Source organism: Sceloporus undulatus, chromosome 4 (assembly GCF_019175285.1).
Source record: "Sceloporus undulatus isolate JIND9_A2432 ecotype Alabama chromosome 4, SceUnd_v1.1, whole genome shotgun sequence".
In the NCBI taxonomy this organism is placed as follows: domain Eukaryota; kingdom Metazoa; phylum Chordata; class Lepidosauria; order Squamata; family Phrynosomatidae; genus Sceloporus; species Sceloporus undulatus.
In genome coordinates, this window is record NC_056525.1 from 122755423 (window position 1) to 122783407 (window position 27985).

The following is a 27985-nucleotide window of genomic DNA, read 5'->3' on the forward strand; positions in this document are numbered from 1 at the left end:
TACAAGACCCCTGGCATTCTGTTACAGTGCAGTAACAATAGCAATAGCAAGTACGTTTCTATACCATTTATCTGTGTACTTAAGAATTCCCTAAGCGGTTTACAATGTGTAAGCTAATTGCCCCCAACAAGCTTGATACTCATTTTAGAGACCTCAGAAGGATGCCAGGCTGAGTCCAGCTTGAGCCCCTGGCTGGGATTGAACTCACAACCTTGTGGTTTGTGAGTGAGTGGCTGCAGTACAGGCATTTACTGTGCCACCAGTGCAGACAGACCATGCTGGCAGCATGAGCTTTGGTTGACTTGAGCCTCCTTCCTCAGATGCAGGAGATGGAGCAGAGAGTCCAGAGACAGAGCTTTGTTGACTTGTAACTCCTTCCTTAGGTGGATGTGCCGGATTGGAGAATCCAGAGACAGACCCTAGGGCCCTTCTTGAACTTGTTCAAGACCACAGGTATGTTTCTGGACTCTCCACTCATGCATCTGTGTACCTCATGCACCTGACTCTCTATTTGACCTCCTTCATCTGAGGAAGGAGGCTCAAGTCTACCAAAGCTCTGTCTCTGGATTCTTCACTCCACTTCTCACATCCTGGGAAGGAGGCTCAAGCCTATCAAAGCTCATGCAACCAACTCAAAGGTGCTACAAGATCCCTTTGCATGCAGATTTTCCAGACTAACTAGAATCTGTTCCATAGCCTTTCCATTATTATTCAGAAGTTTCATGCAGAAGAGGAGAGGATGGGTCAACTCCAAACCTAAGGTGGAATTCAGATCCGGGGAGAAGGGGAGGCTGTTGTGCTAGTAGGTATCTGTTTGCACAACACTGGATGTAGCTCTTGGTCTGGTTCTGACCCCCTCCTGTATTTCCCTGAGAAGCCTAATATGCCATTGTACGATGCCTGATACTGTATGGAGAAAGAAATGGGAAGAGCATTGCTTCATGGAATTTACAATCTTACATCCAATTAAGGGAGGCAAAAGTTGGATGCAACAACCAACAGAGGAAGAAATAAATTGGAAAAGAGGATATAAACAAGAACTTGTGCTCGGTTCAGATACATGTTCTAGAGTTTCGTTTCAGTAGATGATGAAGACCTAGGTCCAGAACACACTGCAGAAATAATCCAGTTTGAGACTGCTTTAACTGCCCTGGCTCAGTGCTAGGGAATTCTGGGAATTGTAGTTTACTGTGGCATCATAGAATCAGAGTTGGAAGAAACCACAAGGTCCATCACTGTTCCCACTATTTCCACAGTGTGATTTGGATCTAAGACTCAGCCAAAACCCACTGAGGAGCACAACTACCACACTTCTGAACTGATTATTCCTTCTCTAACAGTGGCCCTCGCTGTCTCTTGGTGGCTCCCTCTTTATTGGCCATCTCTGGGCAGGCTAAGACCTTTTTATTCAGACAGGCTTTTAAAACAGAGTCTTTAAAGAATGGGCTGGTTTGTTGCATTGTTTTTAAGTGTTTTGAACACTTATCTTTTTAAGCGGTATTTAATTCTTTTAATGAGCAGTCTATTTTAATATTGTAATAATTTAGTTCTATTTTAATGTATCACTTTCGCATGTTTTTAATTGAATACTCGTCCCTCCAGATTTGTGGCTTTTGGTTATTCACAGATTTAATTAATATGTTCTCTCTAGGAGTATCTGGGTCCTCCAGCACAACTCTGTGGTCAACTTTAACCAAGGGTCACAGAGAAGGACCTAGAGATTCCTAGAGAGAACACTCAACTAGGCATTTGTAGCTCCTCCAGTGCAGTTCTGTGGTTAGTGTCTGGCAGATGTTGACCACAGAGTTGAACTGGAGGACCTAGAGATTCCTGGAGAGTGTTCTCTCAGGTAAAAACATAGTGTTTTTGTTATTTGCAGTTTTTCTACATTCACTTGGGTCCTGCGCCCCTGACCCCAGCGAATGTGGAGGGACGAGTGTACTGTTCTTTTAATATTGCGAGCTGCTCAGGGTCCCAGTTTTGGGAAAAGAGTAGGATACAAAGAAGAATAAGAATCAGTCAGAAATACATGTGTTTACATGTCTGCTAAACCCCTTGATACTATATTCACAGTTTCTTTAACTCTTCAGTCTTTATGAAACGTCTTCTGTTTTGCCAAGGAATCTCTGTGTACAAAAGCGGAAAAGTATTTTAGGGTAAACCTGGAGTTCAGACAGAGCAGCAGCTGGTTTTGTTTATGTAGGGCAATTCAAGTTTCCTAAGGCATAAGCCTTTGTTAAGAAAACAGACATGTCAAAGCCAAGCCTTTATAGGGTCTAGCTTTAAATCAGCAGAGTAGCAGAAATGTGTCTTTGTCTAACTGTGCTTCTCTACTGGGGCTGATTCAAAAACAACAAACACAAGTAGACTGCAGTTTAAACAAAAGTTTACTAATGACTTTAATCAACATATACATAGAGGCTGTATCCTAATCTAATTATTGAACAATTCAGTTAAAGAAGAAATCTATCTCACCATCTTTCAAAAGAAAGTTGAGAGAGGAGGAAAACAGAAAACCCAACAGGTCAGGAGAAAAATCTTTGTGTGTGTGATTTACCTGTGCTCCATGTATATAACTTAGCACACATTCTTGCAGGTTAGATTTTAGAGGGAGATGAGTAGAGCAGGGACAAACTGTTTTCTAGGGATACTTGTTCACCGGTAAACATTGTTTCAATGAGGAATAATTGATAAGCTCTCAAAGGTCTCTAGGATTGCTTAGACTGCCATTTGAAAACCATTGGGCCACACTTGCCATGAGTGTTATTCACAGAACATATTGTCCCAGATGCTTGGTCTGCATCCTTCAAAGTACCTTCCAATTTAGCCTCTTAGTCAAGGTAGTAAAAACTTACTTCATCCTTAGCTTTTACTATTCCCATAATCACTTTATCCCCTGTGCTAAACAATGAGGTGGCTTTGTTCCATCTCTTTTTGTTCAAGGCTATTTACTATTGAATAAAAAAAGAGCAAATGAAAAAGAGCTGTATTGGAAGGCCTGTTCACCAATTTGTAAGTTTACATGGGAAGAAGAAAGTTTGAGATGGCTCATTGAGAAAGAACACCACTTTTTACACATGGTGTATATAAATTCCTCATTGTCTGATTTATACCTAAATTATGAACCAGTCGTATTAGATCTTGTATGGACCATTAATTCAGGCAAGAATTAAGCAGTCTCTTAATATATACTGGCTATATATTATCTCCACTATCAGAGGCAATATACATTTTTATACCAGTTCCTGGGAACATGAGCAGAGTGTGCTGCTGTTGCACTCATACTTATGGGTTTTCCTGTAGTCATCTGGTTGGCTTCTTGGATCAGAATTTTAGGCTAGATACTTTGATTAACATGTTTCTTCTTTTTCCCCAGTAGAAAAAGGTGGAGTATCCTGTAGGTTTGGTAGCTCCTCCCACTCGCTCTGGTAGGCAAGAAGAAGAAAATCTTCAGATGTTTAGAAAGTCAGTCTTTTTCCTGTCTATTGCTGTGATAGGACACGTCTTGCTGATCTCTTCAATCTCTTGCTACAGCTTCTCCAGCTTTTCTTTTTTCTTCTTCTTATGTCTATCTCTTTCCAGAGACATAAAAAAGAGAGGCTTCCTTTACTCTGTCCTTTCTTTTTGCTTGAATCCTTAAATTTAAACCCTCCTGTTACTTTGTCTCTTCTTCTCTCCCCTGCTTAGCATGAGGAGGAATTCAGAGAAGGATTTACAATGCAAAGGCTCCTGAGGCAGGTGTAAGTTGCTCCAGTCTTGCCAGCGAATCCCTCCATCCGCCTCCCTCCCAGTGGCGGTAATGCATGATCTGGCTTTGGGAAACCGTACAGCAACACAGGAGCCACATGAACAGCTCAGTGAGGGGAAATCCCTCCAAAACACTGTGTCCATGCAATGCCTCCACCCAACCCAAATCAGTCAGGGGTCAGGAAAACAAGCCAGCAGGATGACACAGGGAACAGAAGAGTGAGTACCCTTTGATGAGAGGTTCATTGTCTCTCTCAAGTCCAAGAACCCACGAAAACACCACCTCCTTCTGGAAGCCATTGCTCCAGATTGGGGATGATTCGTTGAGCTTCTCTACAGTAAGGCCTGCATGATATACAGTCAGTGCTCACCTCACTGAGACCACACAGCTTTCATGTGAACTTGGAAAGAGCCTTCTTACCCCATATCAGAAGATCCACCATCTCAGGGCTGTCCTTGACACCAGGCCAAGAGCAGTCTTTCCCTCTCAAGACAGGATGTGGACCATTGAGAACGTAACCATGGTCAGCAACAGTGCGTCCTCGAGCATCCTGTTGCAGCTTCAGGGCCTGATGATTTCCATGATAGAGTGCCTTTCCTGGTCATATTTCCATGCTAGGCCTTTGCATGGATCCTACTACCACACCAGGATTCTACCTCCATTATGGTGAAACACACAATCATGATTCCTTGATTAGTCTGCTGTTCCTTCACCTGGTGGACATGGTGTATCATACACAAAGGCAGACCCATCTGGGATCTGTAGATGGTGCAGCTATCCATGGACATCAGTCTCAGATGTCGAGGAGCCTACTATGGCCCACACATAATACAGGGCAGATGGGATCAGAAGGAATTTGGCAACAACATCAGTTGGCTGGAGCTCAGAGCAGTTAGTTTGGCACTTCAATCCTTCTAAGGTCTCATAGAAGGAAAAATTGACCTGATTGGGACAGACCTCATCTCCACAAAGGCCCACGTGAAGGCAAGACAAGACAATATCACAGTCTCTCGTGGCAGAGACTCAGGAACTGCTGAGCTGGGCAGAAAGCAACTTGTTGTCCCTGGTGGCAGAGCATCTGAAGGATGCCCTGAACTTATGAGGAAATTGGCTGATTCTAACTGACATTGACCAAAAAGAACGGAGCCTGCATTTGAAAGATTTGGTGACTTGGATGTGGATTTATTCATTTCTCCAGCAAACTTTGAGGTGCAAAAATTCTCCCAGGTGGAGGGAGCAGAAGGCTTTGATCTCTTTCTACCATGGATGCCAAGCTTCCTGTACGCCTTTCCCCTGCTAGCCCTGCTTCCTCTGGTGATGAGAAACATCTGTATGGAAAGGTCAGTAGTGTTTCCGATCGCAGTAATGTGGCTCAGGAGTGCTTGGCTCTCTGAGATCATGTATTTGGCCTTGGAATCCATTCCTCTGCCAGTCTGCCTGGGTCTACTCACACAGGGCCAGGTTTACCGTCCCCATCCAGAAGAGTTATAGCTTGACACTTGGAGATTGCACACATCACGCTGAGTGATTATGGCTATTCCAAGAAGATGGTGAGTGCCATCCTGGCCTCAAGGTGAGCATCCAGTAACAAGATCTACATCTTTAGGGTGTTCCACAGGTGGTGCAAGTGGAAACCTTAGTGCCCAGAGTATCTGAGATGGGCACCCTGTCCATATGTAAAGAACTCTTCATCATCAGGTCCAACTCCATGGTGCTACATCTGGATATGGCCTTCACAACTACAGTGAACTCTACTTGTCATAGAGCCAGGAGGTAATCTTTCCTTCCTCCTGTCCATGCCCATTCAAAGATCTGGAGAAGATATGTACATCTTGGACGTGCGCAGGGCTATCTGGATCTATCTGAAGAGGATCAGCAGCTTCTGCTCTTTATAGACACCCCATTTGTCTCCTTCCAGCTACAATCCATGAGCAAGAAGGTGTCAATATCTACCTTAAGTGTGTGGATCAGGGCCTGCATTGCAACCTGTTACAAGTCTCTGAAGGTCCCAGTACCAGAGGGTATCATGGTGCACTTCACTAGAAGTGCTCCTATGTCGGGACTCCCTTCATAAACGTTCCTCTTTCAAAGATCTGGAGGGTGGCCACTTGGAAGTCCTTCACTGTCATAAAGCATTACAGGATAGATAGTCTGGACTCATCTAAAGCTGTTTTACAGAGGACGGTGTTACCACAGGTAGTTGAAACCAAGGGCGAACAGCAGCACAGCCCATCCTAGTCAAAGGATCTCTGGTAAATCCCAAGTTACAGGGTGCTCCACTCTTAACTACTGGGAAAAGGAGCGTTGGTTCTTACCTGTTATGGGTCTGTTTCCAGTAGATAATGGTTGAGTATGCTCCCACCTGTAGGGATAGGTGTGCTTGTATATACACCCTCAAGGGGGCAATTTCTGTATGCTTCATTACTACTATTCTTTTACCTATTTTTTTCTGGAGGCTTTTTTGTGGGGGATGTCTCTGGCTGTTCTAGCAACTGACCATGTGGGAGGCACCTGAAAGTTTTTTTCTCCTGCCTGTTTGAGAGAAGTGGAGGAGCTACCCAAGTTAAAGGATACTTGACCCTTACCTACTAGAAATTGATCGGTCATAGGTAAGAACCAATGTTCTTTTTTTAATGTGTCAACATCAATTCTAAGTCTCTTGTCTTTGTACAAGATCTGTGTACCTCCATAACTTCAGGGATATCATGAGACAAAAATTCTTTCTCTTTTACTGAAAACGTGGAGTTATATGTCCACATGGAAATTCATTTGCAGGCCTTCTCTTCTGTTAAAGCCAGGACAGTTAGTAATCTTTAAAATCAAGAACCCCTGAATTCACATATGAGTAACTTGTTCATCTGGTAGCCACTCCCTTGCCAGTAAACTGTGATTCTATCACAGACTTGTAGGATGTCTTGGCATTCTGCATCACAATTTAGGTGTAACCAAATGCCAGGAGGACTATAATTCTATATTGCGCCAGGAATAATGTTGTATTCCAACTCAGAGGGAGGCACCTTTCTTCACTGTAGGCAGATATAAAATTCTGTAAAATTACTTCTTGTAATACTTGATTAAAGAGTAGGAAACAATGCTAGTAGTATGGCTAGAGGGCACCTTGGTTTCCATGACCTGTCCTCATATTTTCTCTTCCTTGCCTTATGTCTAATGAGCCCATGGCTAGTGGTCCTGCATTACAAACTTTAGATATGAAACAGGATAATGATTAGCAATACAATCCTGTATCCTCACCGATTAAGGCAGCTGCAATCCAAAGCAGCACATACTCTCCATTGAATTGAATGGGAGTTATTTCTGATAAGAACTGTATAGGATCATACTGTAAATTTCATTTACTTATGGTAGTAGTTCTTAAAGTGGTATGGTAAAGGAAATTGTACAGTTGTGTATAGGAATGTAAATCTTTGTTTAGTTTGTTCCTGCTAGTAAAAAATATTTTTAATAATTTTCTCCCCAGTCTGGGAAAATACAGCACACTCTTTGAAGGCAATTTTTTGTTTGGGATCTTTTGTATTGACTATTTTGTGTCAAAGAAACTACATAGTCTTTTTTGCATGGAAAATGCCATTTTCTGTGTGGGAAATTTATTCTTTTGCACATGATTTTTTTTTTTAAATGCAGAAAACTTGCTTCCCGTATATAAATAATGTCTTCTGGAAAGCAAACTATTTTTTTTCATGTGGAACTTGACAGTACTACTTTGAGTCTAAAATTATACAAATCTTTTCTGTTTATCATTGTTATTAAAACTGAATATTTTTTTTTCTTCTGAACAGATCCTTTTCTTGGTTAATGCTCCAAGAGGAAAACTTAGGGGCTTGACAGACCATGGCCTGCAGCTGCCCCTTTTAGCTCTGGATCAGGGCCGTGGCTGGTTTTGTTTTTTGTTGTCGTTGTTGTTGTTGTTTTTTGCCCTGGAAAGGCTGCTGTAGCAGTCCGCACACAACTTTCCCTGCTCCTTTGGTGCTGCGTCATGTAGACTCAGCACCAGAGGAGTGCCGTGATGGCACACACCATGTGCAGCAGCGCACAGCATCACACTGGCCTGGGGGCGAAGTAGGGGCATGCGTCATGTGGACACTATGCCCCAACTCTGCTCCAGGCCGGCCTTAACGGTTGGTCTGTCGAGCCCCTTACTGACTTATGGGAAGACCTTGCAAGCCAACATTGGCGTGGTACAGACCGCCCCTTTCTGTGGAGGATTGGGGCCAGGGCAGCCTCACCAGCAGCACAGAGGCCCCAATCTGGCGCTTTTGTAGGCCACAGAGAAGCGGCAAAATGCCGCTTCCCCGTGGTCTGGAAAAGGGGTGTCCTTGGGGCTTCATGCCCCTGGACACCCCAGAAGCCAGAGCCATGGGAGAAAGGGGCCACTTTGGTGGCTGTGGGAACGAGGCACGCGCCCAGGAGCTCTGTTTTAGAGCTCCTTCTCGCCCTGCATCCAGGTCGCCATAACCGGCCTGGGGTGGCACGAAGACGTCATGCCCGCAGCTCACTGTTTGGGCGTGGCATATGCACAATGTCATAATGGCAGCGCCCATGAACACAGGGTGCTGCCATTATCGCGCCACTGGCACGTACTAGAGTTAGGGAGCGTGTACATGGTGCGCACTCCCTAACCCTAATACCAGCACTGGTACGCTGCTTGTTGGCGGTCTGTACCGCACCATTACCTCCTTGCTAGTTAATCATGCAAGTAATATAATTTACATAAAATGTTGATAAAATATTGCATCAGTGGGCAATAGTACTTCTATTGAATAAAAGGGGCCGACTCATTTCAATCCACTATCCCTATTTCAGTATTCATGCTTTTCATCATCACTGTTCTTTGTATCTACAAGTTGTGATTTAAAAGAGAACAGCTCACCTAAAAAGATGACAGCAACAACTGAGCATTCTGTGAAAACCCAGAGCTGTTTATCTTGTACTACTTAACTAGAGAAACACTTGCTTGCATAAATTTTTATTGCCATTTCACTTTTTACAAAATGAGTCCTCTGTGAATACTTAACTGGCTTGAAAAGAAAGTTGCTAAACTGTTTCATAAATTCAAAGACTTAGCTGTGTTGGTCTGGAAAATCAGTATGGAAAGGGATCTTGCAGCACCTTTGACAGTAACTGATAGCTCTGCCCTGGACTTGCAAGAAAAGGTGATTCCTGTTGACATACTCATATGAATGAATTCAAAGATTGGTACTCTGCTTAGCAAATAATTAGGAAAAGCTAGAGGTCGTTCAACTATATTGTGAGTTTGTGCAGAAAGAGCTGTATGAACTCTGATTAAAGCAGTGTCTCAAGAATGCACTAGATATTTAATTCTGTGACCCCTATAAATTATACAATCTTGCTAAATTTGCATTATTTCAGTTATTATAAAGTATACCTGGAGATTTTAGTACTAAATTTGGGGATTGCTTGGCCAGTTCTAAGGAATTCCTCTAGTTTTTGAGACTTCACAAATATAGACCCCATAATATGAAACCTGTTTTTATAGCAAAAATGGCCTAAGACCTTGCTTAAAACATAGAATTGTTTTATAGGCCTGTTACAGACTGCCAAAATAAAGCTGCTTCGGGTCTCTTTGGAGGTATGCTATTTAAATGATGCATGCACCCTAAGAATCTGGAAGCTGCACCAAAGCTGCACTCCAGTGCTTAGGAATGGAGTGTGGCTTTGGCGCGACCTCCGGACTCTTAGGACCCATGCATCATTTAAATAGCATACCTCCAAAGAGACCTGAAGCAGCTTTATTTTGCCAGTCTGTAACAGGCCATAGTCTCAGGAAGCAGAACCTTTGTTTCTAACATCACATTGATTCTTTGAATGTTTACAGAATTGCTTACTTGCAGCTGTACATTTTTCTTTAGGTCAAATGTGGTAGCTGCAACACTCCGAAACCTGGATTTTTTGATTTTGAAGGAAAGCAGAAATGGTAAGTGAAGAACCCTTCCTTTTGACATGGATTTCTTTTAATGGTGGCCTACAGTTAATTGAACTTGTATTAGTTATTGAAATAGTCTTTGAGTCAGTATGTTTAACTATATTTTGGGGTCCCCACTCATTTGTTTTTAACATAAATCTTCTGAATCTCCATTAAGATAATGGTTACTGTTTAATTAGTTCTTCATTTTATGAAGGCAAGAATGTCTTGGGAAAATGAAAACCTGTCTCTTTAACTGCCTAACATTGGTTTCTGTTACATATAACAAAGCATAAGCTTTGTTCATTTGGGTTATGTAATATCTCCAGCCCTGTTTAGGCAGGTTCAGGGATTGTCCCACTCTGTTCCTGAAATGGTTTTGGAAGCTTCCTTGTGCTGTGTCCTGCAGGTTCACACTATGGAGCATTTATAGGGAATATTCAAAAACTCATTAGCCATGCATGTGTGAATATCTGTTTTACATTCTGAACTGAAGCAGTGGCATCCCTAGAGTTGGTGTCACCCAATGCGGTAACTCATGGTGTCACCCTTCCATTGGCCTCCTCCCACCATACAGAATCCTTAGTGCTGCTTTTTTGCACTAATGTTACTCATAAATCATAATTCCCATATACCACTGAATGTCATGGTAATAAGTGTGACAAAACTAGCAAAATTAAAATTATACCTTCAAATTACAATATCATCACATATATATACAGTGGTACCTCGGGATACGAAATACCCAGGTTACGAAATTTTCGGGATACGAAAAAATCCCATAGGGAATTATTGTTTCGGGTTACGAATGTTTTTTCGGGTTACGAAAAAACTTTTGGTGCTTTTTTTGGCTTTTTCGCACGGAATCGCGGCTTTTCCCCATTAGCGCCTATGGCAATTCGGCTTACGAAGGCTTTTCAGGTTACGAAAGCGGCCGCGTTACGAATTAATTTCGTAACCCGAGGCACCACTGTAGTGAAGATTTGGTTAAAATGTGATGTTTTAAAGAAAATTTTAAAAGATTTAAAAAATAAATTAATTTTTTTTAAAAAATGAAATTTTACTTTTAAAAAATTCTGGACCCTCTCCTTTCTCTTCCCACTGAGCTTCACCCCACTCCTACCTTCTCTTAAAGCACATGAAAGGGAAGCAGATGAATGCCACAGCCCGTTTCTGCCAAAAGGTAGGTTTTGAGGAGGAAAGGTGTTGCCTACCCCCCTTAGGGTGTCACCTGGTGCGGTCTGCATCCCTGGGCCCTCTTAGTGACACCACTGAACTGGAGAAGAACCTAGTAGGAAAATGGTGCTCTGTTCTTAGCACATCCCTATATTAATCATATCAGCAGCTCCCTTTGGTCAAGCCATCAAACTGCTTCTTAAACTCTCCTACTTTAAAGAGGAGTTAAGGAAGTTTTTATAAGATTGTCACCTGGGATGTCTTGGATACCTGCATGGTCACTTTGGTAGTTTTCCCCCCCCAAGACATCTTAGAATCTAGTTTGAGAGTTGACTAGTTGGATGGGAGTAGGAATTATATAAAAAGAAATGTGATGCTCCACACTTTTATCTATCCACTATGTTGTAAGAGAATAAATTTAGGCTGAAATCATACAACTGTTCAAACCTAAACAGAAACATGATGATGCAAAATGTGCATGTACATAATCACATTAAGGATGCAGCATTAATTTTAAAAAACCAACAGACTCCTGGAGGAGTTTGCTACTACATATGTTAGTTTCTACTGAGTAGTGGTTGTTTTTCCCTCCCATTCAGGGAAGCTTGGAAAGCACTGGGTGATACAAGTACTGAGCAGGCAATGAGAGACTATATAGCTACTGTGAAGAAACTGGACCCCACTTGGAATCCACAGGTAATGAAACTGATTGAAACATTCCATCAATGGAATGACAGTGCTGTATACCCGTGGCATATCTTGGGATGGTGAATCAGAGGTTTTGTACTCCCTAATCATTGGCAATGCTGGCTGTGGGGGCTGGGATATAATAACATGTTAGAGGGCCATAGATTCTCCTCGCCCAATATACATGAGAAAGTTGTTCACACACTCTGAAATAATTTTAATTCTAGATTTTAATCCTAGAAGTGAAGAGATGTATATTTTTTGAAAAGGTGTCAAAGTCTTGCTGATCTTTGCAGTTGATACTGTTCTTGCCTATAAACATTGCTCATTATTAATGCTCCACAGTGCTGTATCCCCACCCTCCAAATATAGAAGGGCCTGGACAATTTGGGATTGAACAAACTGAACATAGCTCAGTAGCCATATCCTGTAGTTTACCAGGGACTCAGCAGCCGTCTTGTCTTTACCTTCTGCCAGGAAGGCTTATCCTATTCCTGGAGGGTGGCTGCCTATGACTTGTTGACTATATTCTGTTTGGTGAATCACAGATTGCAAAGTCTTGGCCTGATAATAATTGAGTTTGAAACTATTAGAGGGTTGCCTTTTTAGAAGTTAGGCAGCTAGGAAGTACAATATTACTTGGTTGTGGGAAATTCTCACCTCTGGATTATCAATTCTGAAATGTATCAGCCAGTCATATCCAACTGTGAAAGTCCTCTTATCTGTCTTAAGTGCCAAATCTTTGATTCTGCTTGCTGTAATTTTAGCAGGGACTTTCAAAGCACTTCACACAGGGCAGACATTTTAAACAGTAGTGCTTCACTATTGAATATAGTTGGCCCTCTGTATCAACAGATTCTGCATTCGCAGAATCAACCAACCATGGCTTGAAAATATGCAAAGGAAATTCCAAAAAGCAAAGCTTGATTTTGCCATTTTATATAATAGAAACCATTTTACTGTGCAATTGTAATAGGACTTAAGCATCAACAGATTTTGGTATTCTTTGGGGGTCCTGGAACCAAACCCCAGTGGATACCAAGGCCCTACTATATATTTCCTAATGTTATTAAGGCAATATGTAGTTTAACTACATTGAAGATTAACTATATCTAAGAACTCAGAGACATTGCCATGTTAGGCTGGAATAGCAGTACACAAAAGGATCTTTTACTCAATTACCTATAAGCTTTCGTAGACTTTCATAGTCTTCAGATGTATGGAGAAAATAGATCAAGCCTACGAAAGCTTATGTTACACTTTTTTCACTCAGTTTCAAAAGTGAAAGAAGATCTCTTTGCATACCAATATATGTAAGAATGTCAGTCCTTGTGGTTTTGTTTGATCATTTTTTCTTTACAGTTAACTTTGTTTCTTTGTGATTACTGTAATTCCAAATTAAATCATTTGAAAATTTTGTTATGTCTCAGGTTGCTGTCAAATTTGAATAGGAAGTACTGGTAAACTGTAGACTGGGGATAGGAAGGTTTTCTGCTCATAGACATAGCCATCTGAAGCAGTGATTCCACTGCTGCCTCTAACACCAGTGCAGCCTCAATTCTTCTGTTTTTTCTCCACCCCGTTGCTTTCATAATAGCAATAGCAATAGTTACTTAGGAAAGGGCTATTGGTTATACTATTTGATTCCATGGGCCAATCGTAAAGATGTTCTTGTGTACCTCTGACAAATCTGAATAAAAGTAAGTCAGGTCTCTGAAAATACACTAACCAGTGGAATTGCCAGGGCTTGCTTATCACTGAACTATCTCCTCCTCCTAGTTAGAGCAAGGCAGACTTGGAATTCTTTTTTTGAACTCCACTGGGAAATAGGATCACCTTCCAGGATAGGTGAGGATAATGGGGAGATAGAAGGGCATTTGGTTTCATAAATCAAAGAGAATTAAGGGCGAAGCAGACTGACCCATTGCACCACTATCTGGGCAGCTTCACACTGCCCGGCTGCCCACACATAGGCCAGCTTCTGGGTATTCTGGTGCCATGTGCTGCCAGAGTACCCAAAAGCCGGCTTTTGCCTGCAGTGGTGAGTAAAGCCAGCATTTTGCCGGTGCAAAAAGGAGTGGGTGTTTGTTGCTTCTTTTTGAGCTGGCAAAAAGGTGGATGGGGGCCACACCGTGTGGTTGCCATGGCCCCCATCTGGCTTTCTCAGGGGCAGCTTCAAGCCACCCTTTTGGGGCAGTCTGTTTCGCTCCTTAGCTTACTAACAAAAGCCCATATGCTGAAATGAAATGAGAGATGGTCTGTGTTTGTAATAGTGTTCCTTCTCTTTTCAAAGGACTCCAGTGCAGCAATGGCTAGGAATTTTGGAGGAGAAAAATGCACGCCCATTGGCTGCGGTGGAGGGGGTGGGGCCTGTGCACACCAGGCCCCAAGTGCTGATGGGGCAAATTACAAGCTCTGGTGGCCCAGGCTCCAATTAAAGTCCCAAGCACTGAACACTTGCCATCCATGTCTGTGCAAACAAGAGGCTCTTATCAAGAGCCTCTGATCCAACAAGCAGAAAGGGGGCTAGTGGGTACTCTTGGTGTGCCTAGTGTAAGCTTTGCAGGGGGTGGGTATTGTCAATAGCCCTTGATTAGAGCAATAGGGCATTAATGGAGGGACCCACTTTCTTTAATTCCTTAGTAGCTTCATTTTTGTTGTCTCCTGCAATTACAGCTCCCAATTATGAAAGTAGTTTGCAATATCTAACTTGCATGAAGACTGTCAATATGTGTTTTTAGACTACTTAGGTTTGAATGTTAAGCAGACTTTCCAGAGAATAATCACCTCTGAATTCACTGGAATTTATTTCTGAGTAAGTGTGCAGAGTCAGTCTGAATTATTCAGGAGCAGACATCTTACCATCCAACATTTCCTAAATGAAAAACAGGACAGGTTTGCCTGGCTGCTTTAGGGTGTGGTCATGGTGGTGGCAGAAGTTATGAGGAAGAACACACAAGCTAGGGAATGCTGCAGCTGTTTGCTTTGGCCTGAGCCTACTTGGAAGGGCACGTTTCTCCTCTTCTCCTCTCCTGAATTAATTGAATGCAAACTGCTTTCACTTTGAACTCAGTGTGCATAGATGAAGTAAGCTGAGGACAAAAGGAAGGAAATTTGAGGAGCAGGGAGAAACTTGGGACCCAAACAGACAGGCCAAAATAAGGCTGCTTCGAGTCACTTTGGAGGTTTGCTATTTAAATGATGCATGTGTCCAAAGAGTCCAAAAGCCATGCTCCAGTCTTAAGAGCTGGAGTGCAGCTTTGGCACAGCTTCTGGCTTCTTAAGATGCATACGTCATTTAAACAGCATACCTCCAAAGTGACCCAAAGCAGCTTTATTTTGGCCTGTCTGTTTAGGTTCTTGGACATTTTTGAAGCAGCTGAAAAAGTGCAATGACATAGGATGAACTGGGACTGTTCCTACTCTACTGGAATAGTTTGATTGTGAGACATATTGCAAATGGGAGACTGGCTGATCTTGAATTCCTTATGTAATCTCACCTGCCCCCCTCTATTTTAGCCATTTTAATGATGGTGCCCCCCACAGTTTCTCGTATTTCTGAAATTAATTGAATAGAATACTAATACTAATAATCATGTGGGACATGATGGCTTAGCAGTCAAGATGCTGACTTTGACGATCGCAAGGTCAGCAGTTTGAGACTCATGCACCATGTGATGGTGTAAGCTCCCGTCATTAGTCCCAGCTTCTGCCAACCTAGCCATTTGAAAGCATGTTAAATTGCAAGTAGATAAAAATATTTGGTGGGAAGGTAACAGCGTTCTGTGCAGTCATACTGGCCACATGGCCACAGAGCTGTCTTTGACAATGTTGGCTCCCTCAGCTTAGTAACGGAGATGAGCACCTTTTTTCTAATAATGACAATACAGTACTAATTTGCAATACAGATTGAGAATTTTGAAGGTTTTTTTAATAAGAAATTGGTTTAGCTTTATGACATTTCTATGAAATTTAAAATCTGCTTTCCAGGTTTGCATGTATACATACAAATTAGTAAAAGATTTACAGGCAAACCTGCCCTTTTTAACTTTTTTAATCAATGTGAAGTCAAAGGCTTTCATGACCGGGATCCAAAGATTTTTGTGGGTTTTTCGGGCTATGTGGCCATGTTCTAGATGTGTTTCTTTTTCTTGCTGGCGAAACGTCAGGAAGAAACACTTCTAGAACATGACCACATAGCCCCAGAAACCCACAAAAATCTATTTTGAAATCAATGTTTTTACTTCTATCGTTTATCATTATTGTCACCTGCCTTGAATTCCATTGTCAGAGAAAGGTGGGGTATCAATCCATGAAATAAATAAGAGTAATAAATAGTACATAGGTTGGTGTTGCAGGTTCAGTTTTTTGGCAAGGTGTACCTGGTCACCCTGCTTGGGAATTTGACAAGAACTAAACCAAGAAATATTTTTTATATTGTGCTGCTTAACTATTTTACAGTGTTAATGTATTTACCAGTATGTTTTCCTTCTCAGTTTGCTGGGTTTTTTGTGCTTTTCTTCTGAGTAAAGAAAAAAGCATTGTGCAATATGACCTGGCAATGCTTGAGCAGCATCTTAAGAGACAGGGCTTAAGCTTGCCTTTTGCTTTTTAATCTTCTGATATGGTTGCTGAGGCATCTGGCAGACCTGAAGCCCAAGAATAAAAAATGGGGCGCAGAAATAACAAAAGGACATTTAGTCCTCCATGGAAGTAGGATTGTTTTGTTTTTCTAAGAGGTAGCGATGGTGCTTAAATGAAATGCATGCATTATAGACACCCATTTTTAACTTTGGCTCTGCTTCCCCTCCACCTGTCATTTTTGTTTGCCATGGCCAAGACGCATCTTAGCTCAAAATGTCCACTGTTACTTTGCTCAATGCCTACCTGTCACAGGTTTCATCTTCTTTGGTGACTTCTTATTTTCCTTGCAGTTTACAGATATAAATGAGCTAAGCCCTTGGGCCACAAGAGGGAGCTCTCATTCCACTAGTGCAGAAAACATTCATTTTTTTCATAGTCCTCTGGTAGCAATCATCAGCTTAAAATTTTGATTCAGAAATTAATGCAGGGTGTTAAAAATGGTCTTTTCACCAAATAAAGAGTTCATATAGAAATCAGCTTGTTTTCTCTTAGTCTTCTGAGAATTCTAAGAATGTAGCCACTGCTTTGCTTGATCTGGCTAAAGGCCTATCTAGTCTAACATCTGTTACTCAAAACAGCCAGCCTATTGGCCTCAAGAACCTCACAAGCAATGTTTGTGGCCTCAACATATTGTCTCTGCATATTCAACTGCTATTCATCACTTATGCCCTGCTTGTGAGTTTCTAATCTAGAGGCACCTTTCTGACCAATTTGTTGTCTTAGATCGGGGGTAGAATTTATGTGTTTTTGGACTCAAAGTCCCAGCAGCCTTAATTTACATCGCAAATGATGGAGAATGTTTGGGGTTACAATCCAACACCATCTAGAAGCTGCATGATTCTTACTGGGTTATATGGAACTTATCTGCCAGCCCCTCCAAAATTTACACAGTTGATAGTTCATGAAAGCCTTTGACTTCACATTGATAGTTCAGTTTTACTGTTTTCACGGCTTCTTGTTGTACGTGTGGCTGCGTACTCTACTTTTTCTAGATTGCAAAAAGTTATTACTGGATTAGCTTTGTAGAGGTAGGATATATCTTTAGGTAATTGCTGCTGTGCATTTGATAGTTCTGTTCAGTGGTGGAGAAACTTTTAGCGACCGAGTGCCCAAACTGCAACCCAAACTCCACTTATTTATTGCAAAGTGCCATGTCCCTCTGGATTTCTGATGACAAACTCTAGTGAAGTCTGTGTTGGGACGATGGTGCGTGTGCCCACAGAGAGGGCTCTGAGTGCCACCTGTGGCACACGTGCCATAGGTTCGCCATCACTGGTTCTGTTGGTACATTTCTGTTTTAATGGGAGATTGTTAAAAAGTGCTATGAGTTTCAAGTAAAACACACATGACTCAATTTGTAGTACATGGTGATAAGGAGGGGAACGCTTGAGAGCATCCAGTGTGTTCCTAAAAACTAGACAGACCTGGAAGAAAGAAAAGTGGAGACAAAAAATAATCTGATTCAACACAAAGTAGGCCTAGAATATAAATTTTCTATTGGGAAAGATTTCCTTTCCCTGTAGATTAGCCTCTAGAGGGCAGTGCTTAATCAAATAGTCAACTAGCAATTTCAGGCAGTTTAAGACCAAATGTATGTTGCTGTTGAAAAATGTTCCAAATTTGAAAGAGAAATAATTTCATAATTTCTCTCAACTGAACCTGTGAAATGGAAAAATTAATACTGAAGAAATCAGGTTCCTACCTTTAAATATGGCTTTCCTTGCTGAAAACACTTGTTAGTCATGTATAGCATCTGAACAGCAAGAAATGTTCATGGAGTAAATATTATTATCTTACTTATTTCCTTTTTATTTATGTTACGCCTTTCTGCCATCAAATGGCACTCAGGGTAGGTGTACATTGAGTTAATTCAGTGCACAGTGCCTCCCAAACAAATCCCCAAAGTATCATAATATTCTTAGGCTGTTACATGTTGGCTGCTTGGAAAAGCCTTAAATACAAGATCAGCCTTAAATTCAAGATCAGCTTCACAGACTGCCATCACAGTGTCAGCTGATCTTTCCATTTGGAAACTTTTCAGTTTGCTCCTGTCCCTTAAAATAATTTAAAAACTGACATGTATAGTTAAATCTGTAGTCATATCTTAATTTAAACAAATTAAATGTTATGGTCTATACTGTACTTCAGGTCTCACTCAGGTATTTTTGTTTTTACAATGATATGTTGAGTTAAAAACTGTATGTTAAGATATGGAGATATCAAAGTTTTTATGGAAGGGTCATCAATTTTCAATATTAAATGTATAAAAGATAAATGCAATTTCTCTGAAATGAAAAATCAGCATTTGACAGAGGAATCAGCTACTGGAAGACATTAAGTAGATACAATATATTAAGAAAACTGTGGTTTGCTAGTAAAACCATAGACCACATGTCTTTTTAGTTTGGTCATGCAAACAGATGCCACCTTGTTAATCTGTCCAGTGAGCCATCAACCACAGTCAAGAGAAGAAATAGAGAGGTTTGGTCAGGATTACGGTCTGAGGTTGCAAGGAGAACAAAGGAAAAATATGTTAGGTCATGGCCTAATTTAATCTACGGCTTCTTTTATATCCTGCCCTCTATCTTTATTTTGCAACAACATGAATGTCATAAGTAATGATACATCATTTGTAAAACAAGGTAACTCCTCCCTTTATGTATTCTTTTTTAATGTAAAAGGTTGATAATATTCCTTAAAGCAAACAACAGTGATCTTCATAATGTAAACTGTTGCCTTGGCATGATAGATGACATATTCTGTTAATTTAAAGCAGGAATATGATATGCTCTTAAAATTTGGTAGAATAAATCTTAACACACAGTTTAATTTTTTGATGTTTTTGTAAATTGGCTGCCCAGTTGTCTAAATTCTTTTGAACTGAGGCTTTTAATTTATTTTTACTTAAACTGTGCTTAATTTTCTTTTTTTAACCTATCCATGAGATTATGCTGTTATGTACAAACTATAATATCCCGAGACGTTTGTTGTGTGCTTTCAAGTCATTTCTGACTTATGGTGACCCTAATGTAAACTTACCATGAGGTTTTCTTGAATTATGTTTAAATGACTTTTATCTATCTAATGATAGATTTTAATAAAATCTCTGCTGAAAATTTGTTCTTATCTTTCATTAATAGATTTATATGTGTATGGTTTTCTTTTTATTCGTTCACATTTATATGGTGCTGCTAGTCTAAGACTTAACACAACTTGATTTAAAAGTGGAGAGGACTTGCACAAAAATGAACCTTTCCCTCCAAGGTTCCCGAATGCACTTTTGAGAATTTTGTATGGTTACAGATACGAAGGACAGAAAAATCTGGAAAAATTTAGAAAAAAATCCAGACGCTTTCAAAGCCTCTTTCCCTCAGAAAAGAATTGAAAATTTGAAAAAAATATGCATTGTGGAATTTTTTTTCAGAATTATATAAAATGTTAAAGATAATGTGTTCAATATTTGTTCCCCCAATTATTTATAAAAGTGATGTAACCAGCAGACTTTTGTATATGATATGTAGAGTATACTGTCATTGCTATCCCTAATCTTGGTTTCATATTCTCAATTCTTTTTCTGAATGTGATTTTTTTTTATCTGCTTGACAGAATAGTGAACTGGAAGAGACAAAACAATTTTCTTTGTTTTGCTGATGTTGATAGTTCCTTCTTTTTTATTGTTTTTACCTGGCCTTAATAAACTGGCAAAACCTAACTGGTTCTGCAGGTTATTCCCTTTCTGTATAAACTGTGCCAAGGTATGTCTTTAATACCAGTTCATTATAATTATCAATGCCAGTTCATTTATCAATTAAGTGAATGAAAACTTAAATTGTAGGTGTTACCAGAATTTTTGATGTTTCAGTTTTATATAAATAAGCACCTAGCAATTCCCCTTTGTAAAGAATATGCTGTATTAGGTGGGATACAGACTGCCCGAAAAGGGTGGTCTCCTGGCGCCCTAGTTTGCTCCGCAGGGAAGCCGCAGCCTCCAGACCGTGGAGCAAAAAGAACCCGCAAAAAGTGGGTTCTTCTTGCAGCGCTATTGTGATGCCGCAGTGCGCCAATGGCACACTCGCAGCATCACAATGACACTGGGACGTGAGGATGCTAGCCATCCGTTACGTCAAAATGGTGGCACCCATGTGCACAGGGCTCCACCATTTTGACGCCCTTGTCACATGCGTAAAAGTGCCGCCCCTCGCATGTCACGACGGCGCCTCATAGCACCTGTCTGGAACGGGCCTTAGTTTCCTTGTAGTCATTTCTCATTCTGGAAAGTAAAACTGGCACATATACTGTGTGCCACAGTGTATTGTAACTGCAGTATTTTCTTTATTCTTTTACGTCCAATAAGCTGAATAATTTTGACAAGTGGTAGGCATTTTGCCTCTGCCACAATTACAAATTGCAGTAAAACCAAGAAAGTCTGATAGTACTGCCCAGCTGTTGAGAGATCTTTTTGAGTCCCAAATATATTGAGAAAAGAATGAAGTGAGTTTATATAATGCGTTCTGCATATGCATTGCATGTATTTATAGGCTGTCTGTTTTTTCCCTTTGATTTTATGTCTTTTTAAATTTATGGACTCTTAACGTTTATTTATGACATGGCAGTTGTCTTCATTGTAGCAGTTGATTGAAATAAAATATTGCCAAAAAAGCTTATGAAGTTTCAACTGACATGCTTGTGGGTGCCTGTCTGTTTGTTTTTCTCAGGGACACAATATGGAACCTTTCCTAAGTGTTTATTCTTTATTCTTGTTACTAGTTTACATTATTTTTATTTGAAATTATTTGAAATTTTGTTGTTGAGGTTCTCATATTATTGTCGTCATCATCCCACCTTTTCCCCCTGTTTGGGACTTAAGGCAGGTTCCAGTATTTATACATTTTTGAGAAACTGGCTTTAAAAATAACCAAAAATCAAACTATTTTCAAACCCTTAAAATGCTTTTGTTCAGATTTTTTTTTTGCTTATTTTCATGTACCACTTTCGTGATTATATTTTGGAGGAAAGGCTCTCTTAAAGGCCTGAATGCATGTTATGTTTTCTCTGATAATTAAACTGTATTCTTAAGGCAGAAAAAACATACTGCAGCATCTATGTAAAGAGGGAGAACTCTAATAAAAGCTCTTGCTGTAGCCCCCTCAGGAAATGAAGCCAGTTGCAGAAAGCTCCACCTAAGACCTAAGATTGAAGAAGCCATACCCCTGAGATTGCAAGACCTGAGCAAGGTTTATTTTAAGTGAATACTGCGTTGACAGCAAATAACAACAACAATGCTAATCCTAAGGACTGGAGCATTGCACGCATGCATCATTTAAATAGCATACTTCCAATGTGACCCAAAGCAGCTTTATTTTGGCCTGTCTGTATGGGGCCATTGATTTGGAGGAAAGTTGTATGTATGGTGTTTTTTTTTAATGAGGCTGTTTTTCAGAATAATAGTCATGTTGGGCTGAAACAAACGGCCCTTTTGCACCGCCATCCAGGTGGATTTGGAGTGCAGCATTTATACGCCGCACATCCTGAAGCTGCCCTGGCCATTTACACATGGGGCCGGCTTCCGGGTGCTCTGTAGGCATGGCATTTATATGCCACACACCACCAGAGTGCCTTAAAGCTGGTTCCCAGCTGCGGTGGTGTGGGAAAAGCCAGCTTTTTGTTGGCAGAAAAGGCTCTTTGCTGCTCCTTTTTTGGCCAGCTTCAATGCAGGTTGAGGCCATGGCATGCAGTTGCCGCAGCCCCAATCCAACTCCAGATCCATCTACTTTGGCCTGTAGTGATATGGAATTTAAGCATTTTGGATAGCTTCCTCTTAAATGAATAAATTGCGGGAAATGTATGACTCCTCATTGTTTTTGAAAACATTCCAGGTAATGGCTCTTGCCTAGTCACTTGGTATGGCTTTTCATTGGAGCCAGGTTGGATTGTTGAGGACAATTACAGCAAGATATTTCTGACAGATACTAATAGAGTCTTTGTCTGAGCTACAGGGGCGTTACAGACTGCCAAAAAGCGGTGGCCTGCACCCGCCCCTTTCCCTGCCAGATCGGGGCCTCAGTGGCCAGAGTGGCAGCCGCTGAGGCCCCGATCCGCCGCTTTCCAGGCCGCGGGGAAGCAGCAAAAGGCCACTTCCCTGAGGCCTGGAAAGGGGTGTCCTGGGGGCTTCAAGCCCCAAGGACACCCCGCGGCGGCGGGGAAGAGGAGAACGGGGCCGCTTGGCCCCTTTCTCCTCTGCGTCGCTGGGCGCAGCCATCTAAAGTCTGCACCAGCGACGCAAGACCAGGAAGGAGCTCCGTTTCGGAGCTCCTTCCTGCACCAACGAAAGGGTGCACTAACCGCCCTTGCGTGGTGCAACAGCGTCACGTCCACATCGCCTCATTTGGAGGTGGCGCGTTCGTGACACCATCATGGCGGCCCCCATGTAGATGGTGCGCTGCCATCTTGTACGTCCTCAGGACGTATTAGGCTTTGGGGCGTCAAGAAGTGACATCCCTTTTTAAACCTAGGACGTTGTGAGGATGTCCCTTATGGCAGTCTGTAATGCGCCCCAGTTTCTTTCATAAGAAGTGAATTCACAGAGGGGAATATAATAGGGAAGCAACCTTCTGAACATATTTATTTATTTATTGTTTAGATGTATATTTACCTTGCATTCTGTAAAAAGTGTTAAGAACTCTGAAATGTATGCACATTTTAATGAAGAGAGGGGATTTTATGAAGAAATTTGAACAATGTCTGGATATTATAGGGCCTGAACAGACAGGCCTAAATAAAGTTGCTTCGGTTCACTTTGGAAGCATGCTATTTAAATGATGCATGCGTCCTAAGAGCCGGAAGCCACGTCCAAGCCATGCTCCAGTTCTAAGGACTAGAGCGTAGCTTTGGCCCTCTTAAGATGCATGTGTCATTTAAACAGCATCCCTCCAAAGTGATCCGAATCAACTTTATTTTGGCCTGTCTGTTCAGGCCCATAGAGGGCAATGCTGCTTTTATGCATTCAGTATGTGGTGGTATGAAGCTCAGTGCTGTTATTTACAGATTGAAAATGTTTGGAATGATTCTTAATTTGCTCTTGTTACACACCTCATTAGCTGTTTTGTCAAAGGGACACTCTTTATTGTTGTGTCCGTTGCCTTTTAACAAAGGAAATGGATACACTTGTATTCCTGCATTTTTGGAGACTGTGGCGCTGGACCATCTGATGTCAAAAGTAGAGTTTCCTCTCTCACTCCTTGACAGTGGCTTTAGCTGGTATAAGGAGACGTAGTAGTAATTATGGTACACACAATTATCCAACTTGAGCCCTGGTGGCACAGTGGTTAAATGCCTGTACTGCAGCCATTCACTCGAAACCAGAAGGTTGTGAGTTCAAGACCAGCAAAAGGGCCCAAGCTCGACTCAGGCTTGCATCCTTCCGAGGTCGCTAAAATGAGTACCCAGACTGTTGGGGACAAATTAGCTTACTTGCTAATTAGCTTACTTGCTATTCACCGCTATGATCTTTGGAATAGCGGTATGTGTGTGTGTATATATATATATATATATATATATATATAAACTTCAGACTTCCATTCAGGCATAAAATTGTGACTGTCAAACACAATTAACAGCTGACCAGGTTTGTTCCCTGAGGAAGAGCCAAAGCATGACCTTTACAAATAGCAGTCCACTTGTTCAGATATTTTTAGGAATGTTTAAATTAATAAATAACAGAGTTTTAAAATTGTTCAAACAGTATTTCATTGTTTTTCCAGAAATTTTTATTTGCACTTTCCATACGTGTCAGAAACAAATTTCTTTGAATACTTTAGGGTTTGGGGACATTGAGATCTCATGTCTAACTCATAGTTTGGAAGAGATCCAAAGGATCCGTTATCCCAACCCAGTGCAGGAATCATTGCTAAAATATTCTTGCTAAATCCAGCCCCTGCTTAGAAATCTCCAGCAAAGGAGAGTCCACCACCCTTCAAGATAGTCTTCCATGCCAGCTTTTATACATAACATAGCCAGAAGAGGACTGCATTGTACAGTGTTATGCAATAGCCTTTCGTTTCTTGTGTGTGTGTGTGTGTGTGTGTGTGTGTGTGTGTGTTCTGTAGAGTACTTGCAACAACAGCTTGATCAGTCAGCACAGAGGCAGTTTTCACCTAACATGTAAGAGCCAAGGGAATCCCAAGAAAATAAATAAATAAATGATATAGAGGCTTTATTAATATTCAGATAACCCAAATATAAGGGTGCCTTATTAACTCAGTTTGGTAATATTTTATTTATTATTTTATCATTGCTTTAGTGGTAGTCAGACTGTTACCTGTTTTAGTTAACATTCGTTATGGTTGTTAATGTTGCTATTATATCAATACAATGTTATTTAATCTTGTTTGATCTTTTTGGAATTTACTACACGTTTTACATACTTAGAAAATAATATGTATAATATGCAAATCATGCTGGTGTGATTTTGAGGAATGTAGTGTCACAGCCCTAGTCTTTTAAACTTGTTTTAAAAGAATATATTAAACTAAACTAAAACTGTGTGTTTGTGTGTGTGTGCTCACGCACCATCAAGTTGTCTGCCAGTTTAAGACAACCCCATGAATGTCATAGTTTTTTCTTATTGTTTCGTGCCTTTAACTCATTTCCAACTTATGTTATCCCTAAGGTAATATTATCACATGGTTTTCTTGGCAAGATTTGTTGAGAAGGGGTTTGTCATTGTCTTCCTCTGAGATGAGAGAATGTAACTTGTGCAGGGTCGCCCAGTTGGTTTCCATGACTGAGCAGGGATTTGAACCCTGGAGGAAAATTAATTCAGCACATCGTGCTGGAGAAAAATGCTGAGGATACTGTGGACAGCCACAAAGATAAACAAATGGGTCCTAGAACAGATCAAGCCGGAAATCTCCCTGGAAGCCAAGGTGATAAAGTTGAGGTTGTCGTACTTTGGTCCCATCTTGAGAAGGAATGACTCATTGGAAAAGGCAACAATGCTAGGAAAGGTAGAGGAATATAGAAATAGAGGAAGACTGCATGCTAGATGGATGGACTCTATTCAGGGGCTCATGGGCATGAATTTACAGGATCTAAGTAGAGCAGTGAAAGATAGAGAGACTTGGAGATGTCTCATCCGTGAGGTCTCCATGAGTCTGGATTGACTTGAGAGCAGTTAACCACAAAAACAACTCTCAGTGTCCAACATTTGAACCACTACGCTATGTTGGGTCTCACGGTTTCGTTACGTAAGGAATACTCAGAGGTGGGTTTGCCAGTTCTTTCCTCTGAAATATAACCTACAGCACCTGGTATTTGTTGGCTGTCTCCCATTCAAGTACCAGCCAGGGAGATTAGATGGGATCTGGTGTTTTTATGGTATTTAGCCCCAGCAATTAATTCAACTCTCTTGTCCCACTCCTAGTGTGGGGAGGAGAATGAGAAAGCTAAATGCTCTCAACTTAAACTTTCAAAAACCTCTGGGAGTACCTGCTGAGGAGAGAAAAACAAGGATGTGCTATCTTGGATCACTGATGGGAGATGGTAAGGCTTCGCTTTCCTGGCTTGTAAAGGCTAAGGCTTCAGAGGTGAATTGAAGAACTGGATCCTCAGCAGGTTAGATTAGACCACAGGTATAGAGGCTCTGCTCTCTTGTTGCAAAGGATTTGCTGCATTTTAAATAAAATCTTTGGTCTTCTGACATGTAACTAGGGGGGAAATCCTCTTTATTTAAAACATCAGCAAATGCAGGCATTAGGTACAAAGTACAAAGACCCTGTAAAAATATGCTTCACTTTCAGCACTAAATTTGTATTCCTTTTTGTAATTCTTTGCATGATACACCCATCCTTTTCAGATACTCTATTGTTCAATTATGATTTGATTGTAATTCTTTTACAGCTTATAATTGTGTTTGAGTTGCTGCCTTTTTAAAAGAAAAGATTGAACTAAATTTGTCAGGGAGGCATTGGACAGTGTATTTAATGTGTCTGTCATTATATGTTAACCTCTCATCTGGGAAACAAGGCAACTCTTTTGTGCTCAACAACAATTTAAAAATATATTTCTTGACATCATGTATAAAGGAATAAGGGAGGAGTAAAGGCAGAAGTGAATTAATGATGTTAGCAAATACCACTCCCTGTATTTTTATTCCATTTGGAATACAGCTTTCAAAATTGTAGCCCTCTGGAGCACCATTGCTCATGACAGATACTCACAATCTTATTGTACCCTGATTCAAGTTACACTGTGAAGGAAATCCTTTACTGAGGCAGAAATGGGAATGTTTGGTTATCCTTGTTTTTGAACAAACGTTCCTAGTTCCTGATCAGGGTTTTTTTCTTCTTCCTTTACTTCTTTACTTCTTTCAAGAATAATGGAATCGAGGAAGATTCCTCAGGTCTGTAACGTTTGAGTGAATTCTGACATTCACAGCGGAGGCACAAGTGCATATTTATCACAGAAAATATGGAATATGGAAATAGAGATTATCCAGATAGCAGTGTTGGATTTGAATGACTACATTAATGCTCACTCAAGGCCAAACGGATGTTCTTCTTCATGGTCCCTGTGACACATGCGCCTGTGCAGTGCATCTTCAGAACCTTCTAGCATAGCTAGGCAAGAATCCCATGTGAAGTCCTTGTGTGAATAAGTCTTTAAATCATCTCAGCCACTGATGGTAACAATCTCTGCCCTGCTTCTGGTGGCTTCTGAACTGTCTGTGGCCCATTCCTCTTGGAAATGGCTGATTGAAACTGAGATACCAATGAAACTAAAAAAGCATAAATCTGTTGCTTTTGGTTTCATGTGTTGGTACCCTGTCTACAGTTTTGAGAATAACTCTGGAATGTGCATTTTCCTGTTAAGGTGTTCCTCCAAAGTTGACTCTGGGACATATATATTCCCAATGAGACGTTCCTTGGACTCCTGGTGGCTTTTTAATACTTGAAGTTTCTCCCTTGAAACACTTGAGAAAAAGAAAGTACAGTGGACCCTTGTTATACGCTGGTGTTTGGTTCCAAGATTGCCCGTGTATATCAAAATCCGTGTATGCTCAAGTCCCATTAAATATAATGGCAGAGCAAAACGGTGTCCCTTATAAAAAATGGAAAATCAAGGTTTGATAATTGAAATTTATACTTTTTTGGAACATTTTCAAACCGTGTATGCTTGAATCCGTGTATAACAAATCCGTGTATAAGAAGGGCTGACTGTAGCATTAAAAGAGGAAGCATTCTAAGCATTCCGATGCTCCAAAGGAACAAAAACCTTCTGAGCCTCAAAGTCTAGATCCATTGGTACAGGCTACATTGACATCTGTACACCACTCTTCCCTTACTGAATCTCTGCACATTGTGCAGGTACAAGTCGATTCAGCATCTGAAAGCAAAATTGCAGTCTCCACAGCAAGTACCATATATACTCATGTATAAGTCTAGCAATTTTAGTCAAAAATTGCCCCCCAAAAACCTGAATCGACTTATCCACAGGTCAATATAAGTAGTGTACTTTAATTCTTATTTAACAAGTAACCATACCCTGGTGAAAGGCAAGAGCATAATCTGTCCTGGGAGCACTGACCCCTCTCTATTATCTCATCTATGCAGCCTTTAGTATAAGCACAAACAATTATGCCTGCTGGAATTTTGTAAGTTCTTTTGCATTGTTTTCCTTTGCTTCATCTTTTACAGATCCTTTATTACATGCCCATATGTTTCATCCTCGACTTATCATTTTGCCTCAAAACCTGACCTCGACTTATACATGAGGTCGACTAATAGTTGAGT

The 27985-nt window shown here is 40.9% G+C and overlaps 1 protein-coding gene across 4 annotated transcripts in view; it reads left to right on the forward strand.

The window, feature by feature from the left end:
* The window catches only part of ACBD6 (acyl-CoA binding domain containing 6), a 210718-nt gene that overhangs the window by 69707 nt on the left and 113026 nt on the right, over window positions 1-27985 (forward strand). For all 4 annotated transcript variants that reach the window (XM_042465765.1, XM_042465766.1, XM_042465767.1 and 1 more), the window contains 2 exons: window positions 9637-9701; window positions 11465-11561. In XM_042465765.1, coding sequence (XP_042321699.1) covers window positions 9637-9701; window positions 11465-11561 — 162 coding nt within the window. The remainder of the gene's footprint in view (window positions 1-9636; window positions 9702-11464; window positions 11562-27985) is intronic.